The sequence below is a fragment of the Procambarus clarkii genome, chromosome 61, assembly GCF_040958095.1.
Source record: "Procambarus clarkii isolate CNS0578487 chromosome 61, FALCON_Pclarkii_2.0, whole genome shotgun sequence".
Taxonomy (NCBI): Eukaryota; Metazoa; Arthropoda; class Malacostraca; order Decapoda; family Cambaridae; genus Procambarus; species Procambarus clarkii.
In genome coordinates this window covers 12369674-12389508 of record NC_091210.1, presented here as the reverse complement: position 1 = coordinate 12389508, position 19835 = coordinate 12369674, and the positions used below count along the sequence as shown (strand labels likewise).

General features: G+C 38.6%; 2 protein-coding genes across 10 annotated transcripts in view; one reads left to right on the top strand and one right to left on the bottom strand.

The window, feature by feature from the left end:
* The window catches only part of LOC123774383 (uncharacterized), a 34204-nt gene extending 30625 nt beyond the window's left edge, over positions 1–3579 (top strand). For 3 of the 5 annotated variants that reach the window (XM_069307805.1, XM_069307804.1, XM_045768604.2), the window contains exons 8-9: positions 1035–1115; positions 3461–3579. In XM_069307805.1, the coding sequence (XP_069163906.1) occupies positions 1035–1115; positions 3461–3505 (126 nt within the window). In that variant the 3' untranslated portion in view covers positions 3506–3579. Of the gene's footprint in view, positions 1–1034; positions 1116–3460 lie in introns of those variants that run through there. The other 2 variants (XR_006774927.2, XR_011223411.1) reach the window with 2 other exon arrangements.
* LOC123774382 (pecanex-like protein 1) overlaps positions 1–19835 on the bottom strand; it is a 57170-nt gene that overhangs the window by 2595 nt on the left and 34740 nt on the right. For 3 of the 5 annotated variants that reach the window (XM_069307802.1, XM_045768601.2, XM_045768603.2), the window contains one exon: positions 3787–19591. In XM_069307802.1, the coding sequence (XP_069163903.1) occupies positions 19310–19591 (282 nt within the window). In that variant the 3' untranslated portion in view covers positions 3787–19309. Of the gene's footprint in view, positions 1–3786; positions 19592–19835 lie in introns of those variants that run through there. The other 2 variants (XR_011223410.1, XM_069307803.1) reach the window with 2 other exon arrangements.

Genomic DNA, 19835 nt, shown 5'->3' with positions numbered 1-19835 from the left:
TTTGAAGATTGCAAATAACTTATTTAGTCTTGGTAAATGCTATTTTGTTTTGAAGCACAATGCAGTAAAGCATTCAAAAGAAATGTAATATTTTGAAATCTTTACACTTTTATTTCTTTAGTATAATATTGTACTGTACTTGGGAAATATTTTACCTAAATTATCATGTTGTCCATAACCCATTAATGTTGAACACTTATTGGCAAGATTGATATAATGATATATAACATTACATACCCTGTATTACATTTTAACCAACTAGTCTCTCTCAAAATTGAATACTAACCAGTCATGTGTATCACACAAGTGTGCCTTGCATACCTTAGGTTTTGTTAGTACCTTGAGACCATGTGTGTGTAGTGTAGTGTTGATCAACCCAGTCATGTGTATCACACAAGTGTGCCTTGCATACCTTAGGTTTTGTTAGTACCTTGAGACCATGTGTGTGTTGTGTAGTGTTGATCAACCCAGTCATGTGTATCACACAAGTGTGCCTTGCATACCTTAGGTTTTGTTAGTACCTTGAGACCATGTGTGTGTAGTGTAGTGTTGATCAACTCAAGTGCTAACATTACAGCCCAGCTTTTTATATTAACCTTTTTTCCGTCAAGATTTTTTCCAATATTTATCTTCATATTTATTTGCATATTGTTTTTCTCTAGCTTCATTGATGTTGATGGCAATTTTTATTCATTAGATTATTTTGGCACACATTAATAGCTTCCTCCATCAATACACACCAATTCAGGATAAACTGGAGTTCAAATACAGTATATTTTGTCCTTTTTTGCCTAACTTCAGCATTGTAATATTTTAAAATTTGTTTCAAATGTTGGGAAGGAATGTTTTCATTGTATCCACAGGTCAGTGGTAGTACATAGCTCCATCTCCTATTATCATCATTGTCACTACTGCATATGTACTGAATTTCCTACCTCCTTATGCTCACTTTAATGTATTATTTTGTGTAAGTGAAAACACTTCCTCCACAAGAATGTATTAGAAAATATTTGATGTTCCATACTTTCCAACAGGGAGCAACAACAGTGACAAGTTTCATAGCATTTGTGATGGTGGGCCACATCTTGCTGGCTCTCTTCACCTTCGTTCTCAAGGTGAGTTCCTCAGCCTCTTGTGAGTGTCTGCTTGCTTGCTTCTTGCACGTTAACACCTCGTCCTAAACATTATATTTCACCTTAAATTTCAATGATTCAACCATATCTAATTTTCATATAAAATACTTTCTGAATACAAGACAGAAATAAGAGGTAGTCTGCATATATTCAAGATAGATTTGTTTGTAATATAAATAGCAAGGTAATCAGTGTGGGGTTAGTATGAATAGGCAATCATGCTGCTTGTTTATCTGGAGAGGCTCAATGGCAAATAAGTCCTTTAAGTCACATCAGCCTTTGCAAAGCCTTTAATAGCCTATCATAGACTAGAGGCCAAATCCTGGCATCCTCACAGAGGTGCAGAGAGCTAGTCGTCTGTTTCTCTGGGAAGTGTATTTTAGCTTGGATTCTTTTAGTGTGGAAATGCCTTCTTGTCGGATGATGCATCAGGTGTGGAAGTAGGCTCTGCTCTGCGGGTATTTATTTAGGACCTCTCAGGCTGGGGAGGAGCCCGAGATGACTCTCTTGGTGCTGTACAGCCTATCCTGGTCTATGCTTCCCTCTGCAAGAAGTTTTTTCATCTCGGGTGGGAGGTTTATCCTATCCTCTATACACACATGAGCATCATTCCTCAGCTGTTTCTCTCCAGTTTTGCTTCCAAATACTATTGGAATCCTTTGATACATCTTATTTTAGAAGATATCAGCCTTCCCATTTTCTTCAACTCATACTCATTTTGGTTCCTCTTGTGGGATCAGGTCTTCGCTTCTGTGATAGATCCCTCTTTCCTCCCCCCCCCCTCCCTCCCCATTCAGGTGTGCTACAAAGTTACCGATTCTTCTTTGCATGCAGACACCACTATGTTCCTTGGGGACTTTGCATGGCTTTTGCTAAATGCACTCAAGAGTAAATGGGGAGCTGTTTCTCAGGTGTTCTTGGCCAATGCTAATTTTGTGCCATTGGAGTCTTACCTGCTTGCTCTTGTCCTGTCCCATGTTGTGGGCATGAGGAAGCTTCACGTGCAGTGTCCTATGCTTTTTGGATTCCAAGACTCGTGTTCACTTGGTATCTCTGTGTATGTGAGCTATGATCCAGTAATTCTCTGACCAGCTCCAGGACCACCTGGATGCTTGGCTATGTTGTGGCCTTATTACCTACAGTTCCAGGCTTTGCTCATGTTGCTTGCTCCCTTCCTTCAGGAGTTGGGTGCAGACATCTCCTGGCTCATCTTGTGTGCTGGCATGTCATGCTTGCCCAGGCTTTAGATATTGGATTTGGGCCTTGTTTGTGATTGGTTGAGGCAGGTTTCCATTGGGGTCAGATTAGACCACCAAGACTCCCACACACACAAGAGGCAAAAGCTGTAGAAAAGTCCAGTGTTAAGAACTCAATACCATCACCGCAGTTAAGTTTTTGTATGCTATGTTTATCTATTTCATTGTTTAATGTACATAAAGTTGTATTTCGATTATGAGTGTGCTTTTCATTCACTTTGCGATGCAAGGCAGAGATTTCCAACCTTTTTCAACTCGCACGACACTGAACAAGGTGCTGAAATTAAGACACTATAATTTTTTATGAAGAGATGTTATATAAAAATGGTTATCAAGATTATGATTAGAATTGAACTATTAAATAGTTATTTTTCAAAATGTTGATCATGGATTTCAAAAGTTTGGTTTGAAAAATTAATGTTCATATTTCTTATTATTCCTCTTATTTTTAACCTTTCCTTAAACTACCAAGGGCACACTAGTGTGCTGCTGCACGATGGTTCAGAAATGCTCATGTACACTATAACCTTGAGAATATTAAAGATGAAATAACCCAGTTCACATGATCAAGACATTATTTAAATCTTTACACACATTCTCTAAACAGAATCACTACATAGTTAGATATCTGAAATGTGAATCATTTCAAGAAGTGCTTAAATGTCATCAGCTGGGAGTAGGGTACAATTCATTTCATAAACAGGAGGAATGACTACTGCATGTAATTAACTTGGGCCCTTTGTTCTGAAGACATTATATATAGAACCACTGTCAACCAAACCAATTGTTATGACTGACATTTGTCAACTGTCACAGCCAGAGTTAATAAGAGATGAACTTGGCCATTAAAATGCTGGACATGATTATTAAATATAATGTGTTGATGTAAAAAGTAACAGATTTGGGGAAGGCAGAATCAGTTTGCAGTGGGCTTGGACATATATGATGAGTGTACTTTCTCACCCTTACCCAAGGCCAGCTTCTCTTAATAGCCTCGCTGATCAGTGTTAAATTTTATAATTTGTCACTACAGTATTCCATAAGCAATGTACCCTGCTTCTTCCTGCACAGGTGTTGTGTGGTCGGTGGTGGAGCTTGTGGGACAGAACGTCTTGATCGCAGTGCTTGTTAATTCTACCAGTACTTTGAAAATGTGCAGGTTAAGTGTATATAATAAACTAATTTCTTAAGATGAACCTTTCCTTCAGCTAGTGTTCTATCAAAACGCATCTACCTCAAACATATTATGTAACTTGACGATTACATAAACATTTGGTCTCGTATCGTGAGAGCTCGACAGCCTGGGTTTGTGAACTTAATCGTGCATCACTCTCCAAGAAAAAAGTTACACATACATTTCTTTCAAATTAAACATCTGGAAAGAATTAAATCTTGAAAATTATTCTCTTATTTATTGTATGAAAAGTAACCACTTTTGGATCTATAACATTATAATAGTAATGATAGTTAAATAACCATACATCCCTCGATTTGATTTGAAATAATTTACATTATATACACCAACGTATGTACAGTTTATGTACACAGTGATAACCAACAATACTTTACCAAGTAAACTCTGGGTGATGTTTGCTACAACATAATTTTAACAATTCTAATACAACATGAGCTAAATTGGCTTTATTCACAACATTTTTAAGGCCTAACTTCTAGAACTGCACTTACAGGATATATAACATTATAACTGGCTACATTTGGCTAGCCTCAGAAATTCTAACAATTACACTTGTGCTCACTCTTTCTTCACTCAATTTGTTATTTCCATATTTTTGCATTCAATTCAACATTAAATAGTACATTTATGGATGATGACGAGTACCAAGGATATCCACCAGCCACATCTTTACTACACACACTTGTCATTATCCACATCAAAATTTATATAAAGTAAGTATATTAATCACATATCAACTTTGATTACAAAATACAAATAATAAATAACTTTTACAAAAGCAACATTGTGGTCAATAAATCAGGTTATTCAGAACCAAGCTGGTAGTTCTAATTAACATTGAGGTACTCATATAAATTTTAAATGGATTAACACAACTTTCCATGGCATTTGATTTGTTTCAGTCTTCAATTAGTGCACTTCAAGCTGACCCTATTATTAAAATAATGAGTTGCAACATCTAGACTCCACCAGGATGCTCGAGACCCATCACGTAATTCCCGTTGCCAGGGGCACGACGCTTGTGTGTACATACACAAACACTTTGGGGGGATCTAGATACAAGCCTAAAGTCTAACTACTGACCTTCCTCGGGATGCAACCCAAGTTAACTCCCAGGTACCTATTACTGCAAGGTGAACAGAGGCATCGGGGGAAAGGAAATGTGCCCAACCATTTCTGTCTCGTTCGGGAATCAAACCCGGTATCCTCGATTTAAAGTTGAGAATGAAGCCAACTGTACTAAGGCCCGTGAGAACACCTCGGCAGTACCATCATAAAGCGGCAACAGCCAGCCCTAACCTGGGTAATGTTACCCAAGCACATTACCAACCCATTACCATTACCAACACTGAGTTTATTTCCACATTAAAAAGAAATATTTTACCTTCATGAAAGCTGTACACATTTTTTTCTTCCAAGTTTGTGATTAAAACATATTTTTAAACTGGCATTCTACCAAATACCAAGTGAATAAAACATCTCAAATTAGAGTGACAGAGTTTCATTTGAATAATGAACTGTGATAGTCTAACTATTAAACAAATCTGCCACAATAGTAAAACTCTACAAATTTCTTGTGTCCATTCATTGGTTATCAGCATTTTTATTTTTTATTTTTATTTTTTTTAAGTCAAGTGACCTCACAAAGCCCAAAACCTTTAAGAAGTACAACTTGCCACTCAATTTTATTCTCACATTTAGGAGTCTTAAAACATATGAAAGATATATTATCAAAGAAAAAAATATTTTTTCAAGTAGAATAATTTGTAGCACAATATACATATCACATAGAATATTACTAGTATAATTAAAGAGGCATTTAAGTGGGATTAAAAGTTGCTAAAATTCTGTATCACCTCCCAATTTTGCTAGTACTGTAATTATCACAGACCATTCTTAATCACACACTGGCCACAACTCTCATATCAATCATACTACAAAAAAGAAATTGAAAAAAAAAATAAAAAATAAAAAAATTGAGCAATATGAACGACTGCTCCCTTCCTTGCCAGTCAATATCAATGTATTATATATGTAAGGATGGAGATAAACACACACGTAGACCCACAGTACAAAAATAAAAAAAAGTTGACTTGTGAATTGAACTTTTTTTGTTTTGTTAACAGGATGCAAACCATGGAAAGCCTAACCCCCCACAAGTTAATTTGTAACACCACTTCAATAGATTGAGTAACATTGTTACTAAGAAAACATTTAATTTTCATTATGGCTTTGCATGTTCCTTCTTGCAGCATCAAGATCAAAATATACCTAAATTTTCTTTCACTGAGAAAATGAAACACTCGGCTATATTATTATAGTACTGGTTCACCTGGTTCAACACCCAAACCATATGTGTACACTGATGGTAAGTACAGTCCCATGCAATAGTGTCTTTACCCTCCTGAAGAAAGAAAAGTCAAGGTTGAAGAATAACCAGGTAAACAGACGTTGGCCTGTTTACTAGTCTGATAATACTTCTTGATGTTGGGTTCACTCACTCGCTCTGAATCTGCGAGCGAGTGAGCCTCTAAGATCTTGACGCCTCATCAGACTACTGAACAGGCTAGTGTTCGTTCACCTGGTCGTTCTACGACCTTGACGTCTCTTTCTCCAGGCGGGTAAAGAAGCCGTGGCTCACGAATGTACATTATATAATGAGGCATACTAGTACATACATCTGATAAGCATTTATAACAACTATGAAAATGAATAAATAACACTGGTCTAAGTTTTCATAACTGCAGTACCATTTTGCTGACAACCAATCATTACACCAGTATGATGAAAAATAGGCATACACTGAAATGTAAATAGATAGGGCGATATAATACCATGTAATATATCTCGATTAAAAGTGAACACTCCCTTATATACACACATCTATACAGGTACAGTATACACAATATATTTTGTTCATGTGTACTTTCACACATCGTGTCAATCATGATTTGTTTTACAATTAATCCATACCCACAAGCTGGGGAGGGAGACCAATACCCTACAGTCTGGGGGGGGGGGGGGGGAAGACCAATACCCTACAGGCTGGGGGCAGAGACCAATACCCACAGACTGTGCAATAAAATCCAGTCAAAACAATGTCAGTGAAGCTCAAATCATTAATATAGCACATAGCCAAAGACTAAAATTAAGATTCATCCACTCGTTCATCAGGAGTATGCTGCTGCCAATACTGCCCCCCCACTTAAAAGGGACTCGACCCATACACGGGCTTGTATAGTGAGGCTGCAGGTATGAAGAGGAAAGTACAAAAGGAATGATGCTGCACACAAATACACACACACGGCTGTTTTAGTGAAAATTCACAAGAATATACTCTCACGTTTACAATATTACCAAGTTTTATCTCATTTACAGATCATGCTCATTACTGTTTATCCTAATGGAAATGACATTCCTCCAACTCTTGCACTTTTTCTTCTTTCTGAGAAACAAGATACTGTAATGCCAATAGCACTCGGAAGCTCTAGTGTGAACTGAAATTTGGAGGGAATCGGTGCTAGCCTAAGATAATTAAGAAGTCTAACCTTTCTAGGAGTTTGATGCACCAACGATCTCCCAGAATATATGATGTATCACACTATAAAGTAAACTGGCTCTAGAACCCTCACTGCATACCAAAGAGAGATCTAACCAATAATATCAAGTAAAAAAAAAAATTTATTGCATTTATTTACTACAGTTTTCTTCAAAAATGTGTGAATAGAAATAAATGTGAAGAGGATGAAGAGTACAGCTACTCTTCATCCGGCACGTACGCAGAGAAGTCTGCTGTACGTGCCGAGAAAGATTAACAGCTAAGTGAGAAATGTGAGAATTAAATCAAATTATAAAACAAAGCAAGAGACAGTTGCTTGACAACAGCATGCTGTGTCACTGGGAATCTCCTCTTTTGTTCCTTCTCAATTGATATGGTCCGCCTTTATCCACCTTGTCAATAAGCATCAGTATTTGGTACATAGTACTCGGAGTAGCAACTATAGAGTTTGGTCAGTTAAAAGAAAGCAGAGTTACTATAAATGGAGTTTAGTTCTAGTGGGAAAATGTTGTTAGTGGCTCCCATGGCTCTGTTGTTTAATATAATATAATATATTATATATAAATAAATTGCGCGTGCATGCATGCACGCGCAATTTACGTTCAAGATTGAATAGGAAGTCCAGCAACATTTACAAATCTGCATCTGATATTAAAAGAGGGCATGATATAAATTTAGAAGACAAAATTACTACAAGATGATCTAGATAGATTTTTCAAATGGACAAAAGGCTAGCAGATGCAGTTTAATGCTAAAAAATATAGGGCTCTAAGCTTAGGTAATAACCCTGGAAACACAAACCGTAACTATCTCTATTTTCTGCTTGTTACAATTTGTAATAAAGTTGTTACATCTTGGCTTAACGTGTTTATGACGTAGTAGAACGTTGTTACAACTTGCTATATTGATTGTTATAACTGGTTAGGAGGTGTTAAAACTTGTTCGAACGTTGTAGCAACGTCGTAGTTTTGGTGTGTGTTTGGCGGGAATAGAATTACCAATGTTAAAATTACAAAATCTCAATGCAATAAATATCTGGGAATCTTGATTAGCTGGCATCTTAACACTTTCAGCCTCACGGCGAAGGTAAAAAAAAAAAAGCGGTATGTGCTCACGGCGTTTTGCCGCGTAAGCGTAAAAACAAAAATGTGTATACTCTTTTTACTCTCCTGACCTTAGTTCTCGAGCTACGTATTTCATTTTGGTACCAACGTGTTCGCAATAAAATTCTCTAGAAGAACATCAGTAAAAAAAGTAACGAAACGTATAAGGATACCAGCACCAAATAAATAACTACGAAGATGACTCGCCGTGAGCGCCCAACAGCAACAAAATGTTTTTACTCTTGGGATTGTTATCACCTCCACACTTGTCCTACAGCGTTAATTTTGGTATCAATGGACTCGCAATGAAATTCCCAATACGGTGATATGAATATAAGCGTAGAATAATGATTGCGGCCCGCCCGCAAAAGTGTGGGAAGTGGTGAAATTGTTATCCGGTATCGGTGACGGGACGACACGGCGCTTTGAAAGTTTATACTTATTTCACTCTCATGACATTATTATTCTATGTACGTCATTCATTTTTGTGTCAATGTGTTCGCAATAGAATGTTCTATGAGCCCGTAGGTAAAAAAGATCAACAAAGCGTAAGATAGAATAGCGCCAAATATAAAACAACGCTGGAACATATCAGTAAGAGTCAAACACACACGAAATGTTTTTACTTTTGTTATGTTTGTGAACCTTTCATGAACTTATTGTACCATGCAGCCTATTGGTGAGAAAGAGAGCCTCATGGCGCGCAGTTTGAAACAAACCCAAAGTAAATCGGATAAAAATTGAATTTTATACAAATATTTTAAAAGAGGACATAAATTTATGTCCACATAGCGGGAGCGGGTAGGCGAAACAGGACTCCGGGAGGAGTTCTCATCCGCAGAAAGTGTTAACGTAAAAAAAAAATCAATGCTAAAATATACAAAATAAAGCAAATAAGAACAGGTTTATTTCTAGAAGTGTTACTAATAAAACCTCTAATATTACATTACAGCTTTACTTGGCATTGTTAGGCCCCATGTGGATTATGCAGTTACGTTTTGGTTTCCATAATATAGATGGGCAGATTCACTTGACTGTGCACAAAGATGGATGACAAAGTTAATTCCAGGAATAAAAATCTCCATTGTGATGGGATTAAAAAAAAAAGCCTAATTTACATTCTCTAAAAAGACGAAGAGTAAGAAGAGGTGATGTTACTGAACTATATAAAAGGACAAAAGAGGATAAAAGGGGATAAAAGGATATAAATAAAGTTTTAAATATATCTACACAAAATAGAACACGAAACAATGGGGGCCTGGTGGCTGAGTGGACAGCGCTTGGGGGTCGTACTATAGTCTGAAGGGCCCCGGGTTCGATTCCCGGCTGAGGTAGAAACAAATGGGCAGTGTTTCTTTCACCCTGATGCCCCTGGTCACCTAGCAGTAAATAGGTACCTGGGAGTTAGACAGCTGCAATGGGCTGCTTCCTGGGGGATATATGTATATATACGTGTGTGTGTGTGTTTTTGTTTTAAAGAAATATATGTTGTAGACATACCTGTAATAGAGGAAAACTAGATCTGTTAGAAAAGCGGGGTCCAAGAGCTAATAGCTCGAGTTTGCAGGCACAAATAATAATAAATATGCATTGATTAAGTTTAGATTCAGAAAAGACCTGGGTCAATATTAGTTTGTAAATATGGTAGTTATTTTTTGGAACATATTACCGGGTAATATAAAAAACATGGGATCACCGGATTATGTCAAGTGTAAATTAGATGTAAATATGTACAAGTTTGGGGGGATATAAACAGCTGCCTCATCAAGAATAAATAAAACTGCAGAAGGCCTATTATGATTTCTATAGCTATTTTCTTAGACCTCTGTACCCTGTCACTTGCTTCTCATGCACACAAAACTACAGAGTTTTCCTACACTTCTTGTTGATTTCCATCCAGACGGAAGAATATTTTTGAGCTATACATTTGGTGTGTCTATCTGTCCAGTTTGTTTCATAAGGAGTTTCCTGCAGGTTGTCCCGTGCTCTCATGTTGTCTCCCCTTCAGTAATCACATGCTATTATTGACCCACCCACCCACACCCCAACACCCCTTCTCTCACACTATGATCCCTTAACTCTATGCTGTCCTCTTCCTCGGCATGATCCCCACCCCCTCCCTGGAGGGAGCCGATCGGCCGAGCGGACAGCACACTGGACCTGTGGTCCCAGGTTCGATCCCGGGCGCCGGCGAGAAACAATGGGCAGAGTTTCTTTCACCCTATGTCCCTGTTACCTAGCAGTGAAATAGGTACCTGGGTGTTAGTTAGCTGTCACAGGCTGCTTCCTGGGGGTAGAGGCCTGGTCGAGGACCGGGCCGCGGGTACACTAAAGCCCCGAAATCATCTCAAGATAACCTCAAGATAACCTCCCTCAGCATGATGCTCCCCCTCCCTCGGCATGATACCCCTCCCTAGCATGATCCCTCCTCCTTATGTATGACCCCCCTCTCCCTCTGTATGACCCCATCTCCCTCTGTATGACCCCCCTCTCCCTCTGTATGACCCCATCTCCCTCGGCTCAACTATGTACCATACACAAGCATCATACTGTAACACAGTAGTCACTGGTTTCAAGGGGTAATTCACATTATATTATTGTAATTGGTAAACATGAGACCTAGCATGGACAGTGGGTCTCAAGATGTACCACGTAAGAGAATAAGAAAATGCACCCCATTTCTTGTCAACGTGGAGTAACAGCAGGGAAGGTTAGCTGGTGCAGCAACAAATACCCACACCATATTATATAACCACCCTATGTTCTCTATGATTGAACATAGCAGTATAAATTAAGAAATGTGATTAGTGTTGAATAGCAGGATCCAGAATACTTTGATGCATGGATGCAAGCAATAGTAAATCTGGGCCAGTAAAAGAAGAATATGAAACTACAGAATCAAAGCTAAAAAGGAGAAGTATTTAATAGTTTTGATGGTTTGTTTGGCCATATAGGAATAATATATAACAACCAGTATAGTGTGTATATAAGCAAAGCAAAGGGATGAAGAGCAAAACCTTATCAAGAGCACAGTGGACAAGTTGATGTGTCAGTTCTGTCATCCACCCCCCCCCCCCACCCCACCCCCAGGTCAGTGTGTGTGTGGATCCATGTCCCCCCAGGGCAGTGTGTGTGGATCCATGTCCCCCCAGGGCAGTGTGTGTGTGGATCTATGTCCCCCCAGGGCAGTGTGTGTGTGGATCTATGTCCCCCAGGTCAGTGTGTGTGTAGATCCATGTCCCCCCAGGGCAGTGTGTGTGTGTGGATCTATGTTCCCCAGGTCAGTGCGTGTGTGGATCTATGTCCCCCATGTCAGTGCGTGTGTGGCTCTATGTCCCCAGGGCAGTGTGTGTGTGGATCTCTGTCCCCCCCAGGAACATGTGTGGATGAGTGTGTGGAGGGTAGTGCCAGCTCAATATGATGATGCATAATATTTACAGGATGGTATTGTGCCTATGCCCTTCATTCTTACCTCACAAGTGTCCCAATTGACTGACTCCATACAAGTCACTCAGTGCCATCACACTGACTTTATCTTGATCAACCATTCTTACTACAATATCCCCTCTTATGTAATTCCTTAAGTGTAGTTACAGGATGAGAGCTACAAAAGGGGTCCCATCTTCTGTATAATCTTTCTTAAATAAATATGGAAATAAATTAATAGTATATAAAATTATGATCAACAAAATACCTGAGCACTGATGATAATTATGTCCTGGGGAAATGAATATAAATATTGGTAGATAATGATGAATAAATAATACACCATTGTCCCAAAGTTTCTTATTGAAGTGATATATGATCATTTTTTATCTTTGAGTCTTGCTGCTTTCATCTAACCTAAGGCAATAAAGGTGCACCAGGATCAACAAAATTCTAATTACATCCTTCAATATATAATTTTCTTCTAATATTAGTCTCTTCATACTACTATTTCCAGCCTTGTCACTAACACGTAACGCTGCCAGTATATCACAGCATCTGTACACTTGCATCGCTTTCTTACCCCACCACTTATTTCTAGGCACCATCCCACTTAAGTACATATTTATTTCCATTCACTCAGATTTCAGCACTTGGATATATCAGCAGACTGGCATACAGTATACCACTTACACAGAAAACTCTAGTGGCCACACTTTCAAATTAGTTTATACACAATAGGGTCTTAGAAACCACAAAATCAGCACACAGAAATAACACCACGTGAGACCAGAAGGCATGGCAAGATGTGGAAAATACCCCATTGAAAAGCAGAGGTGCAATAGGCATGCTGAGAGAACTCAATCAACATCAAAGAGCCAAGACTTTTCAACACACTCCCCCTACACATACAGGGCATAACTGGCCCAGCATGTGCAGAGGAAGCAGCCGCATCGGACAGTCTGGTCTCCTGGTCAGAGACTGGGCCGCAGGGACGTTATCCTCGGAATCATCAACAGGTACATGACATTTAAGCCCTTTCCTCATCGCTCTCTCGCACACCTGCTTGTCTCATCAAAATGAGCCAGAATTCATCATACATTGACAAATTTTTTCACTCTCTTACTTTTGAAAAATTGGTAAGTACAGTGATGAGCAATAAATGTTTTACAAGTTTTTGTTTAAATTATTCATAAAAGAGGATATCAAGTTCACACCCTCTATCCATTTCTTCAACTTTATGCAGGCAGGATTAACAAAAATATTAACTTGGTATCAAGGCACAAACTAGGGAAGTAAGGCATGAAAATGACTCAAATACTTGTTGGTACTTGGCTGTCATTTAGGCCAATAAACATCAGTTGCTTATAGAATAATTACCATGAGTGTATCGGTGATAATCCTGCCTCCTCCTATATTGTGTTACCCCCAAAAAGAAACACACACACACGGGACCAAAGAGCCAAAGCTCGACCCCCGCAAGCACAAATAGGTGAGTATACACACACACACACACACACACACACACACACACACACACACACACACACACACACACACACACACACACACACACACACACACACACACACACACACTAACACAATAGAACTTGAAAGCCTTCAACACCTTTACATACACACTGTCCAATTAACAAACACTGCATATCATTATTCTTAGTCTTTCATACCATAATCATAGCTTTTTGTGGTCTTGATTCTGTCCTCTCTAATTAGTCTTTGGTTGCAGCGACAAATCTTTCACAACTAGGTTTTCAGAACAAGTTAGTGGCTAATGCTTTGCTTACTTGATAACCTGACCTGCATGTAGAATTCTTTGATGAATGTTGAAATTCTCTTTAACACTTTCGCTCACCCCGCGCGCCACCCCTCAACTGTGCGATATGGGCCCCAGCGTGTCACGGGAGCGTGCGTTAATTCCGAAAAGTGTATACTCTCTTCAACTTTGTCACCTCAATTCTCCTTCTACGAGATTAAATTTGGTATCATTGTGTTCGCAATAAAATTCTCTACGGCACTAAATGCATATAAACTCCAAAAGCCCGGCTAATTACCCGCAGCAAACAGAGAAAGTGCGAACGAGTTACCCGGGAGCGCGCAAACGGGATAAAATGTTTTCACTATTTTCACTCTGGTCACCTCAATTTTTGTCCTAGATCTTTCATTTTGGTCTCAATGGGTTCGTAATAAAATTCTCTAGAGGAACATTAGCATATAAAATAAAAAACCTGGTCACGCTCCAACCGCCGACGAGTTGAAGACGGGCCACGCGTTAGCCGTGAGTGAGCGCTCGGACGCCTTCCTGCTACACTCCCAATTCCCGCCCTTTTCAAGCCTTTCTTTCGCAATTTTCTTCCTGGAAGGGCCTTGTTCATGATTACTATCCATCGTGGAGTAAGAGTAGATAGTTTCTAAAGCCGCAGTAAGAAATATAGCCACGGAAAATAGCCGAAATGTTCACACGTTTGAGATGCGAAGGGAGGCGACATTGGTCACAACAGTGGAGCAAAGACAATAGGCCCACGGCGTGTGCCAAGCCGCCTGAGGGCCACGAGGCTCAACAAAGAAAATGGGAAGACATCGGCGCACATTTTAAAACTAGTCCCAAAAAAATCGGAAAAAAACCTGATTTTTGGCGATTATTTAAAGTGGATGACGCAATGCTGCGTCATCCCCGGTATTGCCGCCAGTAAATGGATGACGCAATGCTGCGTCATGCCCGGGCGAAAGTGTTAAACACTATCCTGGATTTTCCACTTGGAATTACGGGCGTTTTGCTTAACCGCTTGTCGGATCACGACGTAAATTTACGGACCGTGTTATATTGGGTATTTACTACTCGATCGACTTGGGGTTTGTATGAATATGTTTGCCATTAAATTTTTGTTTTCTCTAATAGGCACTGTGCCTATTTGAGAAAACGGCAATGTATTGTAACTTAGAGGAGAGACTATTGAGTTGGTGACACAACGAGGGTAATCGCCCACTACACACACTCTTGTGTTGGCCGCGATCATGATTCTACATTTATATGCATGTGTCTGTGTAGAGAATTTTATTCCGAACACTATACAAACAAAAAAACGGAGTGAATCAAGTATAAACTTGAAAAAACATGAGCAAAGTAAAAACTTTTTACTCTCACGGGTACAAACACGCGTAAGATTTTATTCGCCGCAAATTTATTTGACGCTCTGTTGGCCAATTCTACCCATGTTCTTATAGAACTTTCTATTGCGAACACATTGTTATAAAAATGAAATACGTAGCTCGAGAAATAATGTCATGACAGCGAAATAAGTATAAACATTCAAAGCGCTGCATCACAACAGTGTCGTCACTGCTGAAATCACGGCTAACGCTTCACCCAGTTCCCACACTCGTGCGGAACATAATTAGACATTGATAGGCATATGTCTGGGTGGGGAATTTTATTGCAAGTTCAGTGATATCAAAATAAGCGCTGTAGGATGACTGTGAGGCTGGCAACAAACGAAAGAGTATGAACATTTACTTCCTGTTTGGGTGTCACGGCGAGTCATCTTCGTGTTTATTTACTTCGTGGTGGGATAGCAAATGCTTTGGTGACATTTTATGCATATGATCTTGTAGAGAATTTTATTGCCAACACATTGATACCAAAATGAAAAACGTAGCTCGAGAATTGATGTTAGGAGCGTGAAAAGATTATACACTTTTTTGTGTTTACGCTTGAGCGCACAGAACGCCGCGCGCACAAGGCGCTTTTCTTTTCACGAGTGCCGCGCGCACTAAAGTGTTAACACTAGTGAAAGGAATCATAAATATCTGGAGAGTTCTACATTTGATTGACCTCTAATGAAAACAGTTCTAAGAAGGTATCCACCATCATTAATTATATATATAATTCTAAATTTATTTACATTTTATAATTGTTGAGGTTTCAATAAGCCAATGTCAAAACACAACTAAGACTGGAGTGTACTTGGAAGACTAAATGTACTATAATCCGGGTGTGCAACAACAGGAGGCCGCAAGTGATTGATGGGTAAGCAATAGGCATACACACCCAGATATACAAAATAGAAATATCTTTACACCATTCTTCTGGCACACCTTATAAATAAATCTATTACCATGCACAAATTTGTTTAGCGTACAACTCGAGTATATACAGAGCCCCAATATTTACTGGGCACAAAACTTGTAAAGTGTATGGACATTAGTGTGAAAAAATTTGTGTCTGATGTCTATATTTCCAATTCATTAGCTTCTTGGCAATTGCCCATCAAAATGGAGTAGCCACAGGCAAACTGCCTCAGACATTTAAGGATCCTTCAAATGATTTAAGTCTTTATAAGAGAACATCAACACCCTCTGGTAAAGAGAAGCACTTGCCACTGAACTTGTAAACGTACCATATATAATGTAATGCATGTGGCAGACAGCAGTCACCAAAGCACAAAGTATCACTCTCAAAAGTCTTTAGGAATTGGAAAGAAATCAAGTGTGATAGTCGGTTCACATTCTAGTGTGTGGTCTGGTCATCATAGTCGGTTCTTCGGCCAAATGTTTAAACTATTGGCTACACAGAAAACGTAAAAGGTGAAGATATGCTCAATCAGTTAAAATATTTTGGTAAGGAAAAATTCTGGGAAGAAATTATTTTTCGAAGAAAAAAAATTGAGGGCCAAAAGTCATGCATGAAGAGCCAGCCAAAAGGAAACTCAAGACACAACTGACTTTCAATGCAATTTCTCAGCTGCTTTTGTCCCCTTTCATTGTGTTGACAAGTGTTGTGGACATGTGGGTACTTAATACTGATGTAGTCAATGTTTCCAAGAATACTGATAAACAACAAGGTTCCCTGAAAAGCTTTCTATAGTACTTATCAATGGTAGGAACCTTAAACTAACCTTTTCACAACAACATTTGTTTAAAACCAATATACCTCACCAGGTCCCACCACTGTCAATATTCACAAATGCAAAACACTATACTGTCATATGAACCACTTGCAATGCATAATACAATACTTGTATGTCAATTATGAAAACCAAAAGCCTAACAGTTACAAGCAAAGACAGCATTCACAAAAGAAAAAACAGCACACCCATTTTAATTAACTAACCTTACCTGAGAAAAGGCACAGCTGATGGTTCACTAATAATAATTAAAAATGAATGTGATTTTTTTTAAGTCAGTGGCATCTGTTTTGAGAACATACATCATTTCCCACTAAGTCTGCACATGAATGATTATTAGAAGATAATATCTTTCAAGTAAGCAACCATCAAGTTATTGTTACATGGCTTCATTTCAATTGTAGATTAACACACCACAAGATTGTTGTACAGTCTTTTGTGGCTGCTGCCGCTACTTCCACAAACTGTGAGGACAACGCTACATTCACTGCACGTCATGACGGTACCATTACACTAAATCATGGAATTTCTCTCCCTGTAAATAGATGAATGTGGCACAGGCCAATCAACAAAGATCTACCTTACACTCTACTCATGTGAACACAATCATCCTCTGGAATGGCAAGGTAAATGCCTCCCCCAAATGTACTACAATAAACACATCACAATCTTTAACAAATAAAAAATGAACATCATCTGCCGTGATCATCAAACCTGAAATCTACGCACGACAAGACAGACCATTAATTTGAACGAGAAAATCTCACCCAAACAATCCACCATACTAAGTACTTGTGAATAAGAAGTGGAAACCAGAAGTAGATATGTGGCATGAAACAAGTAATACAGCCCCTTGAGAAATGGTAAACGCCATCAAGTACAATGATCACCGTGCTATATCCTTCCTAGTAAGTCACAGTTGCTCTCTCCTGATTCTTACAAAACCTCAACAAATATACACACACATCCTACCTAGTAAGTCACACTTGTTCTCTCCTGATTCTTACAAAACCTCAACAAATATACACACACATCCTACCTAGTAAGTCACAGTTGCTCTCTCCTGATTCTTACAAAACCTCAACAAATATACACACACATCCTACCTAGTAAGTCACAGTTGCTCTCTCCTGATTCTTACAAAACCTCAACAAATATACACACACATCCTACCTAGTAAGTCACACTTGTTCTCTCCTGATTCTTACAAAACCTCAACAAATATACACACACATCCTACCTAGTAAGTCACAGTTGCTCTCTCCTGATTCTTACAAAACCTCAACAAATATACACACACATCCTACCTAGTAAGTCACAGTTGCTCTCTCCTGATTCTTACAAAACCTCAACAAATATACCGACACATCCTACCTAGTAAGTCACAGTTGCTCTCTCCTGATTCTTACAAAACTGCAACAAATACACGAATTATGTCTTTGTTGTGAAAGTTTCATGTTTAGGCTCTAGTTGGATGGATAAAAAATATTTGACATGATTCAATATTTGTTCTAAGAAATCAATGTGCTTTAATGAATATTGAATACAAGGACTGCAAGGACACTTGACTCAGGAGTGTCTCAAGCACACACATTTATAATGAGTGTAACCTATACAGTAGGATGGAGGAAGTTCAACTTGTATAAAGGTCTCAAGTCAAAAATCATTAAACAAAATCTGTGCTATTTGTATCTAAGTTAATAATTGATCTAACTTCATTACACCATTATGTGAGAACACTGACAATCAATCAGGACAAAGTTAATTAAGATGGTCTAGTGATATGAAGGTCAACATATTCTGATGCATAGGGCTGCCTTACAAATGACTTCTACCCATGAATCATAAAGCCCAAGGTGCACGTTTTGATAATCATCAATTGTTCTTGGATGGGAAACCTCTAGATCCACTATATAATATATAGCATGTGTGTATATCACAAAAATAAACACGTGATTAAGAATGTGACAATGTCAGACCACGGAGGAAAATGAAACAGGAATTTTCTTAAGTACTTTCGTATATTAAATACATCTTCAGAAGGAATGAAGAAGGAATTCCTTCTGAAGATGTATTTAATATATGAAAATATATAGCATGTATAATTGAACACTAGTTTTCCTTCAAGAACAAGAAGCATGATGAGCAATATCAGGTAAATGATCACAAGCGATATTTCAAAAGCTTTTGACTTTTATTTGTATTCCAGGAAGATTGCCAGTGAGGTCAGTAACAAATGGGTGAAGAAGTCAGATTAGCGGTGATTTTGGCTCAATCTGTTGGTATCTACTTTGTGCAAAACCCTAATTATTCAAAACTCCACATCATATTTCCATACAACATCAGAGCTTTTATTGCGCAGTGGGTTCTTCACTTATAAAATTATATTATGCACGGAAGCACATAAAAGATGGGAGCCGAGGTACGATATTATGGGGCTGCCTCTGCATCACTACCAGTTACCATACAGGCATTTCTCTCCAGTCTTGACACTATATTATGAAAATGCTTGTCATCTTTCCCTAGCATATAAAAATTTTAAAAATACTATAAAAGGTTTTTATAATATTAACAATTAATAAAAATTTATTAAATTGAATAACCGAATCTCCATACATGTTGGAATCATTCAACATGAAATCGGAGGTTACTTACTGTCAAGAAAACTGGCTGTGACTACACCATAGTCAAAATGTAACATGATAATTGCAGTCTAGACTTCTGCCCCAAGGTCTTGCACAGCACTCTGGGCAACAGGAACAAACTTATCCTCAATTTGAACTAGAAGAATGATGCGATCCACGTGTGATCGAAGGCGAGGGTCCGGGTGGTGTGGCGTCCAGGTGTGTACGATGGGTCCCTCCATACCCTCCACTGGCACCCAGTGGCCCCAGAAGTTTCTTCCGCCTCTCTTACGCATCCCTTCATCTGGCCACACCACGTCTATACGACGACCTAAATTCAAGGTGTCATAAACTTGGTTTGCATCTATTATCTGAAAGTAAGACGACATGAAATTTTGTGGAAACCTCATACTGAAGTTACCAGCATTCTTTTCTTAAAACAGAATATTAGTACCTTATGTTCTCTATACATTCACACTGCAGCATTATTATGGACAGCCATGCTGTACCCTACTTTTTTTTTTAATTCTGCCCTTTTGTTTTATTCTAATAGCCTATTTGACTGAGCTGGACGAGAAAGTCCTCACTCTCTCCACAAAATTTGTATTACATTTG